This window comes from Nyctereutes procyonoides, unplaced genomic scaffold (genome assembly GCF_905146905.1).
Source record: "Nyctereutes procyonoides isolate TBG_1078 unplaced genomic scaffold, NYPRO_anot_genome, whole genome shotgun sequence".
Taxonomy (NCBI): Eukaryota; Metazoa; Chordata; class Mammalia; order Carnivora; family Canidae; genus Nyctereutes; species Nyctereutes procyonoides.
This window is the reverse complement of record NW_026575126.1, coordinates 18,645,702-18,661,994: the sequence shown is the minus strand read 5'-3', so window position 1 is coordinate 18,661,994 and position 16,293 is coordinate 18,645,702. Positions and strand designations below refer to the sequence as shown.

The 16,293-nt window shown below is 39.2% G+C and overlaps 1 protein-coding gene across 5 annotated transcripts in view; it reads right to left on the bottom strand.

Moving 5' to 3' along the window:
* The window catches only part of LRRC8B (leucine rich repeat containing 8 VRAC subunit B), a 69,595-nt gene that overhangs the window by 6,548 nt on the left and 46,754 nt on the right, over positions 1 to 16,293 (bottom strand). For 4 of the 5 annotated variants that reach the window (XM_055340901.1, XM_055340900.1, XM_055340903.1 and 1 more), the window contains 2 exons: positions 9,885 to 9,985; positions 6,436 to 8,600 (listed from right to left, as the gene is read on the bottom strand). In XM_055340901.1, the coding sequence (XP_055196876.1) occupies positions 6,436 to 8,574 (2,139 nt within the window). In that variant the 5' untranslated portion in view covers positions 8,575 to 8,600; positions 9,885 to 9,985. Of the gene's footprint in view, positions 1 to 6,435; positions 8,601 to 9,410; positions 9,502 to 9,884; positions 9,986 to 16,293 lie in introns of those variants that run through there. The other variant, XM_055340904.1, reaches the window with a different exon arrangement.

Genomic DNA, 16,293 nt, shown 5'->3' with positions numbered 1-16,293 from the left:
CATCCCTGGCCTCTGCCTTCTAGATGCCAGTGCTATGCCTCTTCTCAGCTGTGATAATCAAAAATGTCTCCAGACAAATGTCTCTTGGGGGGCAAAAGTGCCCCATTTTGAGCAGCACTGGTGCACTGAGAAATACTAAACAATTAAATCAATAATTAGTCTGTCATGGGCGCTGGGAAGGAGGGACAGTAGCAGGGACTGTAGCAGGGACTGCTCCATCTCCTTACTTCAGATAGCCTCCAGATGCCCAGCAAGGACCTTGCTTAATTGGACTCCTTTCCAACTGGGTGAAAACCCTGAAGCCCTTGCCATCACTCTCCTGTCTATCAACACTACCATGTGTTCACCAATCTTCTTTCAAATTTCCAAAGTTGGGATTTTAGCAACTTCTCAGCCCCCTAAGCCAGGAGAGGGGTTTCATGAGGCAAGGGGAGCAAGCCCCCAGGGTCCCTCAGCTGTGCTGCTGTCATGAAAGTGAGTCAAGGGCTGTGCTCAGCGGTTCTACTTCCTGAGTGCCAAGTGTCCAACTCAGGGACTTTCTTTCAGAGTCAGCACCCAGCTGAGGCACAAAACCTTTCTTCACCTGCCTGAATTCAATTATGTTAAAGAAGGCTGGGGAGCTGTGGTAGGGACGCAAGACTTTCCTTCAATTCAGCATTTCTATTCTGAAAAATCTACTTAAACCCTTAAAAATAGTTTACCCTGAAGCTGTATTACAAGAACATCAAAAACATTTTGCCCAGGCTGATACATTTAATAAAATTTTAGATAGCATTTATTTATTCTGAATTCATTTAACATGCTCTTTCTTAGACAATATGATAGACACCCCCAAAAAGGAAAAAATGACCTTAATGGACTACTGATTTATTTTTAAAAAATCAAAAGAAATGTTTGCAGACTATCAAGGAGTTGATACACTTCATATGCAGAATGATTTTATAGAATAAATTACAAGTTATACATACAACAAGCTATCAAACTGAAAAAAAGAGGGAAACTAATGCTACATCCTAGAATTCTCTGACAACAAAATATCTTGAACAAATTGTAGTAAAGCTCCCAGAACATCTAAGGAAGGATGGTCCTCTTCCTATATGTATTGCTGACATCTGATAATGAAATACTCCCCTGTTTCCAGAGGCTGAGACCTTGCTTCAGAATCTGTCTCAATGTCAGATTTCCCTTTTTTCCTAGCTGTGAACACATCATCTCAGTACATGCTAAGCAAATCCATAAAAGCCATTCATTTCAGGAAACAAAAATGAATATTTCCATTTCTAAGTAGTGATGTCAAAAACAAGCTCCATCACATAAATGATCTTTAGAAGGAATTTCTACTTCCAGCTAGAAGTCTTTGAGTCAATAAAAGAAACGCATTAAATGCACAAATGTAGAAGTTGGAAGACCTAGGTGTAAATTGGAGTGGTTTTTAAGATTTGAGTGAAACTATTAAGTCCTCCCCCTTTCCTATGCTTCTCCATCACATTTGATACCATCATAATTGAATTACACTTTGGTACTGGCATAGAGATGCTTCCTCCTCCTCTCCCGTCTCCCACGTCCATCCACACACACCACTGCTTCCCGCGTGCATTTGCCTTGACGCATCTGAGATGCAGTAGAGGGAGTGCCAGAGTGGGAGTTGGAACACTTGGGTTCCATCCCAGATTCATGCTAAGAAGCTTCAGACTTCAGGCAAATCACTCTGAGCATCAGTGTCAGTATCAGTATGAAGGCAGTTACTAGAGCAGAGGTTGGAAAAGTTTTTCTCTAAATGTGTAGGATAGTAAATATTTTAGGCTTTATGGGTTAAGAAGTAAAACTGGAAATATTATGTAGGTACTTATACAATTAAGAGAGAAAAAATTTCCTACATTTTTAAATAAGGAAATTCAAAATATAATAATGGTTGAGTATAATATTTTTTATAATATAGGCTCACGAATGAGAACAATGGAATTTAGTCATGGATCCTGAGATTTGAATTTCATAGAGTTTTCATGTGAGACAGAATGTTATTTAAACATTTTTTTCCTTAATCATTAAAAAATTTAGAAGATCATTCTTAGGTCGGGGCTGTATATAAATTTTAAAAACATTCTTAGCTCAGGCCCTGGGTGGGATCAGGCTGCAGTTTGCTGACTTGATTGCCCGTGGTGTTCCTTTCAGATGTAAATCTTTAGATCTTGTTTTGGATTTATAGTCCTACTTCAAAATCATAACTGATTAAACTTTTTAAAGGGGTTTTATTTCTTGATTGTAATCTCCCAACCCTTCTAAATGGGTTACAATTAGAGCGTCCTTTGAAGGTACCAGTTCATGTTAAGTATCACTTTCAAGCTCAAGTCTGACCCCAGCTACTGTCTAGTGAACTCAAATCTGAACTTGACTGGCAGTCTTCAAGACATTCTCCATTCCAACCCACCTTCTAAATGCTCTCATCTCTTATTACATCTGGGTATCCTTGTTGCAATCCTCTGCACATGACCTCTATCCTTCTACATTTCCAAAACCCCCAGAGTCTTAGGAACACTCCTCTCAAGAGTTACTATAAAAAAAAATAGAACATTTTGGGTGCCTGACTGGCTCAGTCAGTAGATCATATGACTCCTGATCTTGGGGTTGTACGTTTCGGCCCCACATTGGGTGTAGAGATTACTTAAAAATATAATCTTTAAAAAAAAAAAGAACAGCTTGCTCAAATCTATTTGGCAAACATTGCATATCATACCCCACTCTTGGAGAAGCACAATGCATATTCAAATACTAAAGGCTCTAAGGAATCCTGCAGCAAAAACTATGATAAAAATAAATGTTTAGGGGGGCACCTGGGTGGCTCAGTGGTTGAGCATCTGCTTTGGCTCAGGTGGTGATCCCGGGGTCCTGGGATCAAATACTGCATCAGGCTCCCCACAGGGAGCCTGCTTATCCCTCTGCCTATGTCTCTGCCTCTCTCTGTCATGAATAAATAAATAATCTTAAAAAAATGTTAAAAAATAAATGTTTAATGTTTTGTGTGATAACATCTATTACTACCCTGTGGAAGAAACTCTAGAGTGCCCTCTCTGTGAATGTCTGTCATTTGGGGGATGCCCACTATCTTCAATGTTTGGAGAATTTCCTACCTTATCTTGGTGGTGGGACTCTTGGTGGGAAGCAGAGTCCACTTCCCATTGGAGGAACTGACAACATCAGATTCCAGTCTTCCCAGATCCCCTTACAGCTTGAATGTGAGGTGGGTGTTCATAAGCTCTGCCAATCAGGTGCTCAGACTTGGACTTTAAATTGGGGCTAGTGTCATAAAGCAGCAGAAACCATGAAGAACTTATTTTATAGGAGGGCAAGGGCTGCAGTAGCAGGAGTATCCAATTTTCAGGGGAAGCACTGTGCCCCTGATGGTCAGTGGCAGGATACCCTTACCATTTTGTTTTTTGCGCTATGACTTTCACCTTTTGGTTATCTAACTTTACGCTTGTTTTCTAAGCTTGATTCTGCAGGCTTTTCTGTGATAATGAGACACAACATCCTGACAATGAATGTCTCTTCTCCTTAACCACAGAGAGCGTTCGTTGCATCCATCCATGAACCTAGTATACTGCCCAACTCTTTAGAAGAGTATTTTAAAAGCTCTCCTTTCAAACTGGAGGGTATTATGCTGAGTGAAATAAGTCAATTGGAGAAGGACAAACATTATATGATCTCATTCATTTGGGGAATATAAAAAATAGTGAAAGGGAATAAAGGGGAAAGGAGAAAAAATGAGTGGGAAGTATCAGAAAGGGAGACAGAACATGAAAGACTCCTAACTGGGAAACGAACTAGGGGTGGTGGAAGGGGAGGTGGGCAGGGGGTGGGGGTGACTGGGTGACAGGCACTGAGGTGGGCACTTGACAGGATGAGCACTGGGTGTTATTCTATATGTTGGCAAACTGAACACCAACAAAAAACAAATTTATAAAAAAAATATAAAATAATAAAAAAAATAAAAGCTCTCCTTTCAGGAACCTTTACCATGTTTTATTCAAAATGGATGAATCAACTCACATTTTTGAGTATATGCATATCTAAATATTTACACATCCAATTTCATGTTTTATTTTCTAATTAAAAAAATATTTTGGTCTATCTCATAGAATCTTAAGAATCTCAAAGTTAGAAGGAACCCTGAAACTGAAACTTGAATCCTTGATTCCCTTTAACAACACTCCTAGCAAGTGGTTGACAATCTATATCTGGATAGTTTAATTAATAAGAAATCACTTCCCCCTTCTCAAAGATTTAACTTTGGGGAAGCTTTTTGGGAAATATGGGAAATCTTTCCCTTGCTTGTCCTGGTTCTAAGATTCATGGTTACCTGCAAGAAGATTAAGTCTTCCAAATATTTAAAGACCAATATTGTGAACTATTCTTTTTTTCTTCCTTTCCCAATACTTCCCATCTTTAGGTTAACTATTCCACCGGAGAACTTTTCATCTCTCTGGCTGCTGTCTTCAGAGTGAATTCCACTTTCTCCATATCCTGATTAAATAAGTCTCTTCACAGTTCTGAGGAGAGTGTTCTTCACCCATTCAAAGGTCCTTGTTATGGCTCTGGGATGCTTGGCAACTGCTGGTTATCAGACTTCTGAGACAACTCAGGCTAAGATATCACTCTACTTTGGCCATCAACTGCCTTCAGAAGAGGACTTTTCATGTGTGCCAAGTATCCTCCCTTACTCAAGATAAACTGTGTCTGATACTTATACCTAGTTTTTCTTTTAGACACAGTCAAGATGTTAATAAACTTAGTGTCAAAAGTACAAATGGTCTTAAGGTTTTATTAAATCAAACCAGAAAAACACATTAACTTATTAATTAACATACATTTAAATAATTCATGGCCAGCTAATAATTTAATCAGCTGCGACTTTCAAAAATTCATGTAGTGACATAACCATATAATAACTTAGTGGAACCAATGCCTTTCAATATAATTCTTTATACTTTTTATTACTGACTTAGCAATGGGAAAATATAACCTAAATATTAGTATTAATCAACTGCATAAATAAACAACACTAATGAAAAATCTATAGACCTATAGTTTTCAAAGTATGGTCATCACAGCACCAGCGTAATTTTCACCTGGGATTTTTTTAGAACTGCCAACTCTTGGATCCTACACCAGACTGACTAAATCGAAGACCCGGGGAGTGGGGTCCAGCAATCTGTGTTTTAACAAGCCCTTTGGGTAATTCTTATGAACGCTGCTAATGTAACTCAACCCTCAAGGAGTTTTACAGCCTCATAATTCTTTAAGACCCAAAGATTTTGCATTTATCTTAAAATGGGTTCTAGCCTTTTAGTATGTGAGTCAGGTCTTAGGGTTCAAAAAATCAGCACGAATTTTGCTCTCATTCCCCAACTTTCTGGTATTTTCCCAACAATTCATGGTTTTTGAAAATAATGTCTGGTGATTAATATGTTCATTAGCCAATACCATGTTCATAGTCACATTTAGAATGAAATTTGACTTACAAAAAGTCTAGGAGATAATACATTTTGAGGGGCAGAGTAGAAGAAAACAGCCCCCATTTTCTACTACAGGAAGATCACTTTCATTTTTTGGCAGACTTGATTTCTGAAAGATTTTTTTTCTTCTTCTCATATGGACATTACCATCACTCTCTTGTCCTTTTGGCTAGCTTGATTTTTTTTTTTTTTCTTTTCCCTCCTGCTTCACATTTTAACCTAAGAAACTACTCATTTGTTTTTTTTTTTCTTGTTTCAGTGAAGTCAAGTTTTCCTTAACTTGGCTTTACTGTTGCAAATTATGGTTCATTTTTAAAGTATGGATGCTGGAAAAAGCTTCTAAGAAGCCCTAGTGTTGCATTATAGAACCAGGCCTTTCATTTTGAATCGTCTTTCTAGACATGCATGTAGATTTCAAGTCTCTTTTACTGCATCACAAAAAAGATTTATGAATAATTCATGATCCCAGTATTTTTAACAAAAAGTTCTTCTCCTATGACAGATTTGGAAAGCTAAAAACTTTTATGAAGCTTTCTAACTACTTAAGATCTTTCCAAAATGAAAAGTAAGCTCTGTTATAACTAATTAGTCTAAAATACTTCAATTGCGATGTTTATGTAAAAAAAAATGGGGAAAGAGAATAAAGAGAACATTCATTGAGCAGTTATTATGTGCCAGGAACTATGCCCAGCGCTTATATTTTTCTCATAAAATCTCCATGACAGCTTGTAAGTCAGATTAAGAACTGATGCTCGGTATTTTGGTAATTTACTCACAGTCACATATCTAGTAAGTGGGAGTCAGGCCAGGCCCAGATGATGCTTAGTTTGCCCCTAAGTCCATTTACTTTACCCACTTTATACACTGCAACAGCAGAGGCTCAGAAGACTGGCTAAACAAAGGGAGGAATGGATTTACTTACATTGTTGTTGGTCACAGCAAAGTACTGCAAATTACTCAGATACTGGATTTCTTCTGGAATGAAGGTCAGGTGGTTATAGCTTAGATCCAAATAATGTAGTTTGGTGCATAGGAAAAGCTGCAGGGGCAGATTCTCAATATTATTATGGTTCAAAGAGAGCTGCTCTAGATTAGATAGTGCCCCAATCTGGGCAGGAATATAAGCAATGTTATTGTGCCACAGCTTTAAGCAGGAAAGATTCTGGAGATGCTGAAAACTAATGATCTCTTCCACAGTTTTAAGGTTGTTCTCTTTTAGGTCTAACTCATGCAAATTGTTGAGGCTGAAAATAGAGTGTGGGATGCGTTCCAGGTCACAGCTGATCAGCTCGAGGCTCTTCAGATTGACCATCTTTTTCAAGTTGTTCAACACAACCAGCTTGCTTCCCTCGTTATCGAGGGCCAGCTTCTGCAGAGAAGGCAGGAGGTCTGTAATGACCTGTGGGATCCGGGAGAGGCTGCTCTTCAGGTAGAGGGTCCGCAGGTTTTTCAAGTCCTGGAAGCCCTCCAGCTGCATGGTACTCAGCTGTTCCGGAAGAACACAGCCCGACAGATAAAGTTCCTTGAGATTCTTTAGGTGAAATACCCAACGTGGGATCTTCCCCATTTCGGTGAATTTCAGGCGGAGGATTTTTAGGTTCTCCTCCAGGAAGCCCAGCGCTGGATGGTCCACCACCAGGGACGAGTGGTACACGTGAAGCTCCCTGAGGTTGACCAGCTGCGAGACCGCAGAGGGCAGCTTGACCTCAGGGATCAGCTCCAGGCTCAGCACTTCGATTTCTGTCAGCTCAAAGACGTTGTCCGGAAGACCGTTTAGCATAAAAAGATGCAGCTCTATCTTGTCCTGTGAGTTTTTCACAAGCTTACTCTTCAGCTTCTCAACTGTCCATTCGTTGTTGAGGTTGATCTGTTTCAGCTTGTTCTCGCTGACCTCCGACAGGAATATGGAGAAGCGTTTGGAATAAAGAGGATCGTACTGATCGGCCAGATGGAGGATGAAGGCGAAGTCGTTCTTCACGTCGGGGATATCGCTATAGTTGCTTTTCTCTCTCAACGCCTCAAAGGAATATTGCTTCAGAGAACTCCTCAGCATCCACCATAAGCTGTAGGAGGAGGTGAGACCATAGAGTATAACCAAAATGACATAAAACGAAGCCAGGACCTTAAATATTTCTGCCAAGGAGTAGACACACTGGTAGCGCTTGTAGCCTGTGAAAGCTTGCACGTCAACCGAACAGTCGATTTCAAGACTGATGTAGGTTAGAAAATACGGAACGTAAGTTATGATGAGGACGAACAAAATGACTTTCACTATGATCTGCTTCAGATACACTCTATAAATGATGTCCTTCTGCTCCACGTGCAGGCGGAACCTTTTCACTTTTTCAAAGATGGCTTTGGCCTGTTCACCCTCCTTCTTGTCCAGGACGCTAGAAGTTGGGCTTTCTATGCCAGCTGACTCCAAGCCAGGCTGTGGGTAGGGCAATGACTGCTTGTTGGAATCGACGTCGGCTGAGCACCCTGAGGACGACAGCAGAACCTTGGACTTGGAGAATGTCAGGGGCCTCACTGATTGCTCGGCCACCGTTTCGGACAGGGCCCGGGTGGTCCACGGGGAATCGAAGCACTTGTGAAGGATGGCCACAAAATGCTCGAGCCGAGAACTGGTACTGGGATAGTGTAGCCAGAAGTTGCTACAGGCTGCAAAGATGAGCGTGTGCAAGAGCACCAGGTAGGGGAAAAACTTGGCGAACCAATGGAGCTGTTTCTCATAACAGACGGCATCAATGTAGGAGTACTGCTGTCGGTGGAGGTCATTCTGGATTCTGAGGGGGAGCGGAAGCGGTGTCCCGGGATCAGAGGACATGTTTGCGCTGGCTCTCAGGATGTCCCAAGGCACGGCACAGTGATTGTCATATTCCACCTTACATGGAAGACAGCACAGAACCCTGCTCTGTGTGAGCTGGAGAGCTCCGGCCAGCACAGCCACCAGCAGCATGATCAGGGTAATGTAATACCAGAAGACGTCCCACCATGGTTTTAGGATGTGATAAGATGACTGGGCGTCTGCTAAACATTTCAGCTCTGTTAGTGTAATCATGACTTTCCCTTATAGGAGTACAGAAACTGGAAGAGGAAAATAAAAGAAAAGCCATTGACGCAAGTATCCAAAATAAGCATTTAACTCTAATGGCTTGTACGTCCCGAGTGGGATTTAGCTCAGGGACAAAACCTGGCAGAGGCAGAGCCAATTGGACAATACAAACATCTTCTGGTTTCATTTGAAAACTTCAGCCATCCCAGCTGTGCACTATGAAGTACTTCAGCTGAGAGACCATTTGGTGGTAGCCAGACTGGATCTATAAAGGTGTTCGGGGCAGATTGTGAAGCAACTATCTAGTTTCCTCCTGGATCTTGACTATCCTCTGCCAAGCTATTAAAAACTAGAAGCCATGTTTTCTTCAATCAACATTACGAAAACTTATCCTTATGCTACTTATTTCTTAGGGCCACATTTTATACCTTGCAAATGGTCTGAATAAGTGCTTTTCCACAGCCCACCCCATGTCTGGGTGCATCAGTTATAGCTCCAGAGTTGTGTTTCAACTACTATCGGGAGAGACTCTTGAGCAAGCACTGCTTTGTAGAATTATCCTTTAGGATTATAGGGATCTATCAGTTCTATGTTCAAAACCAACTGTGAGTTAATGCATTATCTCCTTTCCCCCCAAGCTCTTGCTTTATAACTTAAGTTCACGTCCAACTCAGAGATTTAAAAGTTGACAAAACAACAGTAGTGGCTTAAAAAGGGATAGCGAAGAAAAACCCAATTAGAACATTGCTCTATGGGGGACTCTCTCATGATTACTGTTTTGATGGCAAAGTACTAATAGGATAAATTATTGAGGGTATACTCTATTATTAAATTATTTTTACCTTCAAAAAACAAGAGGTAGATTTTGCATTTTTTCATATTAAAAAGTATCCAGACAGTGCTCCTTACAGCAATGATTTCTGTAATGTTCAACCTTACATAAATCAATTGTTTAAAAGACTGCTAATGAGTAAAACCCAGACCACCTAGAAGACAAACAAAAGGGAATATTTGGATCTAATAACATATCTGTTAAGAAGAAAGAAAATCACAATAGTATCGTGTTTTAATGGATAAAGAGAATGAACTCAGATCATCTCTAAGGCTCTGCTACCTTACAGCTTATGGCTGTATTTGTCCTCTTAAAGGTCCTGAGAGTTAAATTCTTTTAAGACATACAACTGAAATTGCAGAAGAATGTAAACACAAATGGCCCCAACCATGACAAAGGTATTTGACAGAGAGCGAATATTTATTCAACATAGAACACAAGTCAACATTGACCAAAATCATGTACTTTAAATATTTATACTCACTGGATGAAAAAAATGAATCCAATAAGTTGACTGTGCTTCAATCGGGAGGCCGACACCTTTTGAAATTTCTTAGACACACCATCTCTGTGTTTGTCTTCATTCTGTGAGAAAGCATAGATATCTTATAAAAGCTGTGGTATTTTAAGCAAAAATGGAGATACTGTCTCCAGAGACCCTCTTCCCATCATAATAAGACATGAAACGGCAAATAGATTTTCATAGGTCAGTTTACTTTTCACACTGGAGGACATTTTGGCAAAGCTATATATACAAGACCCCATCCATATATGAGATCATACTCAGCCCATGAACTCCCTTAAATTACAGAGAAGTTCTACAGAAACTTTGATGTTAATATATTTTAAAATGTCATATTTACAACACTTAGATGAACACTTAACTTTTCCAAGCAGCCTACATATGTTAATTTCTCTCATTCAGTCCTCATACACAGTTGGTCTTATTTGCATTTATCAGATGGCCTGTCAAATCATGTAATTTCTGCATCCTAATTTAAAACCACACATCTCTCTAAAGAAGATTTAGTGCTCTTCAAATTTAGCCTGATTTCATTAGAAATAGTCACAAGTTAATAACTTTTAAAGACACAGCTCAGAAATATGGCTGTAATTCTCTGAAATTATGATATTACTAAATGTAGCTTCCCTTTATATTAGCTTTTTTTTTAACCTAGTAGGTTAATAGAAGCCATTCTTAGCATCTACTTCAAGCAATCACTTGTAATAATTTAAACTGCATATATATTGATCAGTTTGAAACAAGGGAACATTCTAAAACATACAAAAAAACTTTAACTTGGCATGGAAATTGTGTTTTTTAGTGCCTATGGCACCTCTGAAAGGTTGCTGGGAATGTTGATATATTTGCCCTGAAGATACAATCTTTTTTTGGTTTATTAAGTACTTGAAATCCAGCTCAATGTACTAACCCCAAATTGTATTTAAGATGGTTTTAGTAATACTCTTGTGACCTTGTCATTTTCAAAGATCATAAAGTTGGGCATGTCTGAAATTTACTTTGGATTTACCAATCCATGTGCAAAAAAGCCTGCTTAATAACTACTATCCAGTATCAAATTATTTTGCAGGCCAGAAAGCACAGTTAGTATGTATGACAATCTAGCCGTGTACTAATCCATACTTAGCACTGCTAGAGTAGGAGTTTCTCATTCACAGTTCGCTTTTAAAAGGCTTACACCATATGATACACAACTGCATTTATGTGCAGCAAGTATGATAAAGATATTTAAGGTGTGAAACATTTTACATATTCTTCCATTGTATTGCATCTATAATGTACCAGGAAAGAATTTATTGCATAATTCCAGAATGCTGCTCAGCCATCCTGATATTTCTTGTAAAATACAGTTTCTTTTAAACATTGCAAACACATTTTCTACTTTAAACACAGTATTTCTATCAAAGAAGAGAGTCACAAACCTTCAACTACAGTAATATTTTAAAACACAAATTTTCATATAATATGAGAAACTATTATAACTAATATGCTAAGAGAACCACAGCTAATGACAGGTTTACCATATTTATACTAACTTATGATTTATAAAGAACTTTTCCTGTTTACCTTTTTAAGAATTATAAACTTTCCATCTAATCACCTAATTCAGATTTCCATTGAGGAATTCCTTGCCAATAAGAGAACATATAAAAATATACTATTTATAATCTAATATCTGATTTCCTACTTTCAAAGTACTTCAATTTACATTAATTTGTTTCATATAATAAACCATTAGGCAAATATTTTTATTCTACACATTTTAAAATATGGAAAATAAAGCAGGCCCAAAGGAGCTATCCTGTCCAAGGTGACAAAACTGTCAAGAAATAGCTGCACTTAGAACCTAGGTCCTCAGATTCAAATGTCTGACAGCTGACCACGCTGTCTCATTAAATCCAACTAACTATGCCACTCAGTTCTTTTAAAGGCTAAAGAAAAAGCTGAGTATTTATCTCTCTTCCCTAACTGCAATGGAATACATATTTTGTTCCCTCCCCCCCTTTTTTAAAAAGATTTTATTTATTCATGAGACACAGAGAGAGAGAGGCAGAGACACAGGCAGAGGGAGAAGCAGGCTCCATGCAGGGAGCCCAAAGTAGGACTCAATCCTGGGTCTCCAGGATCACGCCCTGGGCTGCAGGTGGCGCTAAACTGCTGAGCCACCGGGGTCCCCTATTATGTCCCCCTTAAAATACATATGTTGAAAACCTAACTCCCAATGTGAGAGTGTTAGGAAGTAGAGCCTCAGATCATGAAGGTGGAGCTCTCATGAATGGGATTAGTACCCTTATAAAAGGGATTCCAGAGGGCTCTCTTGCCCCTTCCATCATGTGAAGATACAGCAAGAAGGTGGCTGTCTATAAACTAGGAAGTGAGCTCTCATTTAGAATCTGCCCATGCCTTGATCTTGAACTTCTCAGCCTCCAGGAACTGTGAGAAATAAATGTCTGCTATTTAAGTCACCAAGGCTGTGGCAGTTTGTTAAAGCAGCCTGAACAGGCTTAAGACATCAACTTACCCCAACAACTGCATTGTAACTGGGTTCTATTTTAATCTTTTGAAAAACAAGGATGCAAATATACAATCTTCTACAATGTCCCCTGTAACATATTATATAGTCTACTTTCGCAGCTAAACTTTTTATACCAAACATTTTCTACTGAACTAAGACTTATAAATATATAGCATCCGGATTTAATGATGAAGAATCTTAAGCATTCCTACATAAAAAATGTTAATTTTTCTAATTGAAGTGTTTAACTCAAGAACTAGAGCATAGCTATCCTTTGTCATTACAATATTTAATACTGTTTATGTATCCAGGAAATTTTTTCCAGACCATATTTTTGCAAGCAACGAGAATTCAATCTAAATCAGATCTCTATTTCTAATATACAAATCCACTAAATCAGTTCAAAGAAACAACGTTAAGAGTAAAGGATTTTATGGTCCTAATCCCATTCCTTCAGCTTTTAAACCTCATTAAAAAAATCATAAAAGCTTTTGAAAGCACATGAATTCATTTGACAATCTCACCCCAAAGCCTCTAGGATTGAAACAAGAACACTCAAGTTAGGCATCTTTACTTCCCACTAGTCCCTATTTTACTTTGAAAGCATTTCCAAAATAACCAGTGAAAAAATAAACAAATGATGGTCAGATGGTATTTAGAGTCATTCTATGCAGAGAACTGGACACTACTTCAAAGATGTCTATCTCTGACCCCAGGCAGGGATATAACCAAACAATTCAAAATGGGGTTTCTCTATGCTTTCACTCCAAATTAATTTAGAAATTGCCTTATATCACTTCAAAATGTTTAGTACTACTCATCAAAAGATATTTTCCTGGGTCTAACATATACCCAAATGAAGTTTAAATTCACCTCTTTAAGTTCTCTCTCTGGGAAATAGTGTCAGTACCCTTGATTAATTTGCTCATTTTCTTCAGACTAAATAACCCCTCAAGCCATTCTTCAGAGATCTGATGATAATCATTCAGCATTTCTCAAGGACTTAAATGATCACTAGCAAGACACTTGGTATGCCAGTTTATGTCCTTTACCAGTTATTTCAGATCTTATCAATAGAGCAAATTTCAAATACTAAACACCCTTCCCAAATTTAGTTGCAGTCTTGAGACTTCCTAGAAGGGAGCTAAGATTTATACAGTGAAGTGTTTCTCTAACTTTAATGTCCATAAAAATCACTGGAGAGCTTACTATATAATAATATATACTCAGCATATTCTCAAGTGTTTGGTCCCACTCTCCGAGTTTATGATTCATTAGGTCTGAAGTAGGCCCTAAGAATGTGCATTTCTTCTTTAAACTATTTTTAAAAAGATTTTATTTGTTTATTCATGACAGACCTAAAGAGAGAAGCAGACATAGGCAGAGGGAGGGGCAGGCTCCCCACAGGAAGCCTGATATGGGACTCGATCCCAGGACCCTGGGATCACGACCTGAACCAAAGGCAGATGCTCAACCACCGAGCCACCCAGGTGGCCAAGAATGCATTTCTAAGAAACATCTAGTTAATGTTGATGCTGCTGATGCAGAGACCATTTTTTAAAATCTAAGACAGTGGTTCTTAAGTTTGGCTTCACATTAGAATAACCTGGAGCACCTTTTTAAAAAAACTCAAATCCAAGCCCTACTCCTACAATTGATCAAGCAACTCAACTGATGTAGCTGAGACCAGTACTTTTTTTGTTTTCTCCAAATCTCCTGAGGAGGAGAAAGCTTACAAGATAGATTGGCAATAAAATATGTGGGGGAAGTGCTGACCTTTGAAATCTTCCTGGAAGTTTCAGTAGGTGTCTAGAGTGCTGCCTCTCCCCAAAGACTACCGGTAACAGTGACCAGCAGCTCTGTGACCCCTTAAGAGACCTAAGACCCATGGGCGCGAGGCAGTAGAACAGAGGGTCACTGAACTATAGAGATTCGCAGAGTGGACTTGAGGAAGAATCAGAGACAATGAGCCCAGTTGAAAGGCTACTTCAATAGTGTGGGCTGAAGTAATGGAGGAAAATTTTGCAGTAGGTTTGAAAAAAAAAATGAATAAAATAGTGACTGTAAATGAAAATTCAACACCACTTAGCAATAGCCCATAGAAGGGTCAACTGAGAAGCAGGGGTCAAATGGATTCAGATTTTGAGTCTATAGTATTGCAGTATCTTCCACAGTTTCTAGCACGGGGTCTACAATATTTGTACAGTAAATAATTGAGCATATCAGAGAGCAGAAAAAAAATAAATTGAGGTTAGGCAGAGTGTATCTAAGGTAATAAGGCTTTCCTGGGAGAGGCTAGCCCTCCGTCACATGTAGATGGGAAGGATTTTGGCGAACTATTCAGCATATTCTCAATATTAATGGTTTAAAAAAACAATACGGTTTTGTTTCTCATGATTCTGTGGGTGGTTCTTTTACTTCATGGTATTGGCTGGCACAAAAGCGGCTGGAAGGTCCAGAATGTACTCATTCATCAGGCTGGTAGTTGGAGCTGACTGCTGGCTAGCACTTCTAACTGTAACTTCTCATAGCTATTTGACCGTCCCCATGTAACATGGCTGGGCTCTAAGATGATGCATTCTAAGCACAAAGGTGAAAACTACAGGTCTTTCATGGCACAGGCCCTCAAAGCTACACAGGGTCATGTCCACCACATTTTATCAGTCAAAGGCGTCATACAGCCACCTCAGATTCCAGAGGATGGGAAACGTGACTTCTCAATGGAAGGAGTGGTAAAAGATGTACATCCATGCTTAACTTACCTGGGTCTCCCTGCCCCAAAATGATTTATAGTCCTATATGCAACACACACTCACCTTCTTCCAACCCCCTAAAAATCTCATCTGACTATGGCATCAAGCTCAGGCTTGAAGTCTAGAATCTTGTCATCTAAATTAGGTCTAGGAGGCTGTGGGACAGCATTCTTAAAGTCCTTAGACTTTATCTAGCTGACAAGATCCAGGAGGCACAGCCTTATATCTTTTTGAAGGCATGATACAGGGTCTTACAGCTATGCTCTGGGTTTTATTTGTACTGTGAGATTAAGTTTTATTGACAGTAGTAGGATCTGATCTTTCAACCTGAGGGCATTTCTTACTTTGAGTACCTTTTGCTGGGTGGAAAAGCTGGGAATGAGGAACAGTTTTATTTACAATCCTAGACAATTCTGGATGGAAATATATCCTCTAAAGTCTACTTAAAACCTGAATAGTCTCTTCTTTGATTTATCTCTCTCTTGTAATATTTTGGTCGTGTGTGGTTAAAAAAAAAAAAAGTCAATTGGCACTTCCAATATATTTTTTTTAAGTAGGCTCATGCTCAGCATGGAGCCCAACATAGGGCTTGAACTCATGACCCGGAGATCAAGACCTGAGCTGAGATCAAGAGTCGGACGTTTAACCAACTGAACCACCCAGGTGCCTGGGCACTTCTAATATTCTGTTGGAAAATGTCCTAAGCTAGACACACAAATACATTAGATTCATTTTCTGTCTTTCATGTTACCGGAGGTGTCAGTCTTGTCAATTTTTCTGTCAGTATGAAACAGGGATACAATTTCACATCCCCCAATAGCAATGTCCTCACTGCTCTTTCCAGCCATCACTAATAGTTGTTTTACTTCCCTTCAGATCTTCACTGTGTCCCCCGGTCTCAAATCCAATGCCAGATGTTTTGTTAGGGCAGCACCTCACTTCTGGGTATCAATTGTTGTTTCAGTTCTTTATTGCTATGCCAAAAAACATTCCAAAACTGAGTGGCTAAAACAACCATTTATCATTTCTCATGATTCTGTAGGATGGTGAGGCAGTTGTTCTGTTTCAACATGGTGTTGGCTAGAATGCGGAGAAGGCTGGA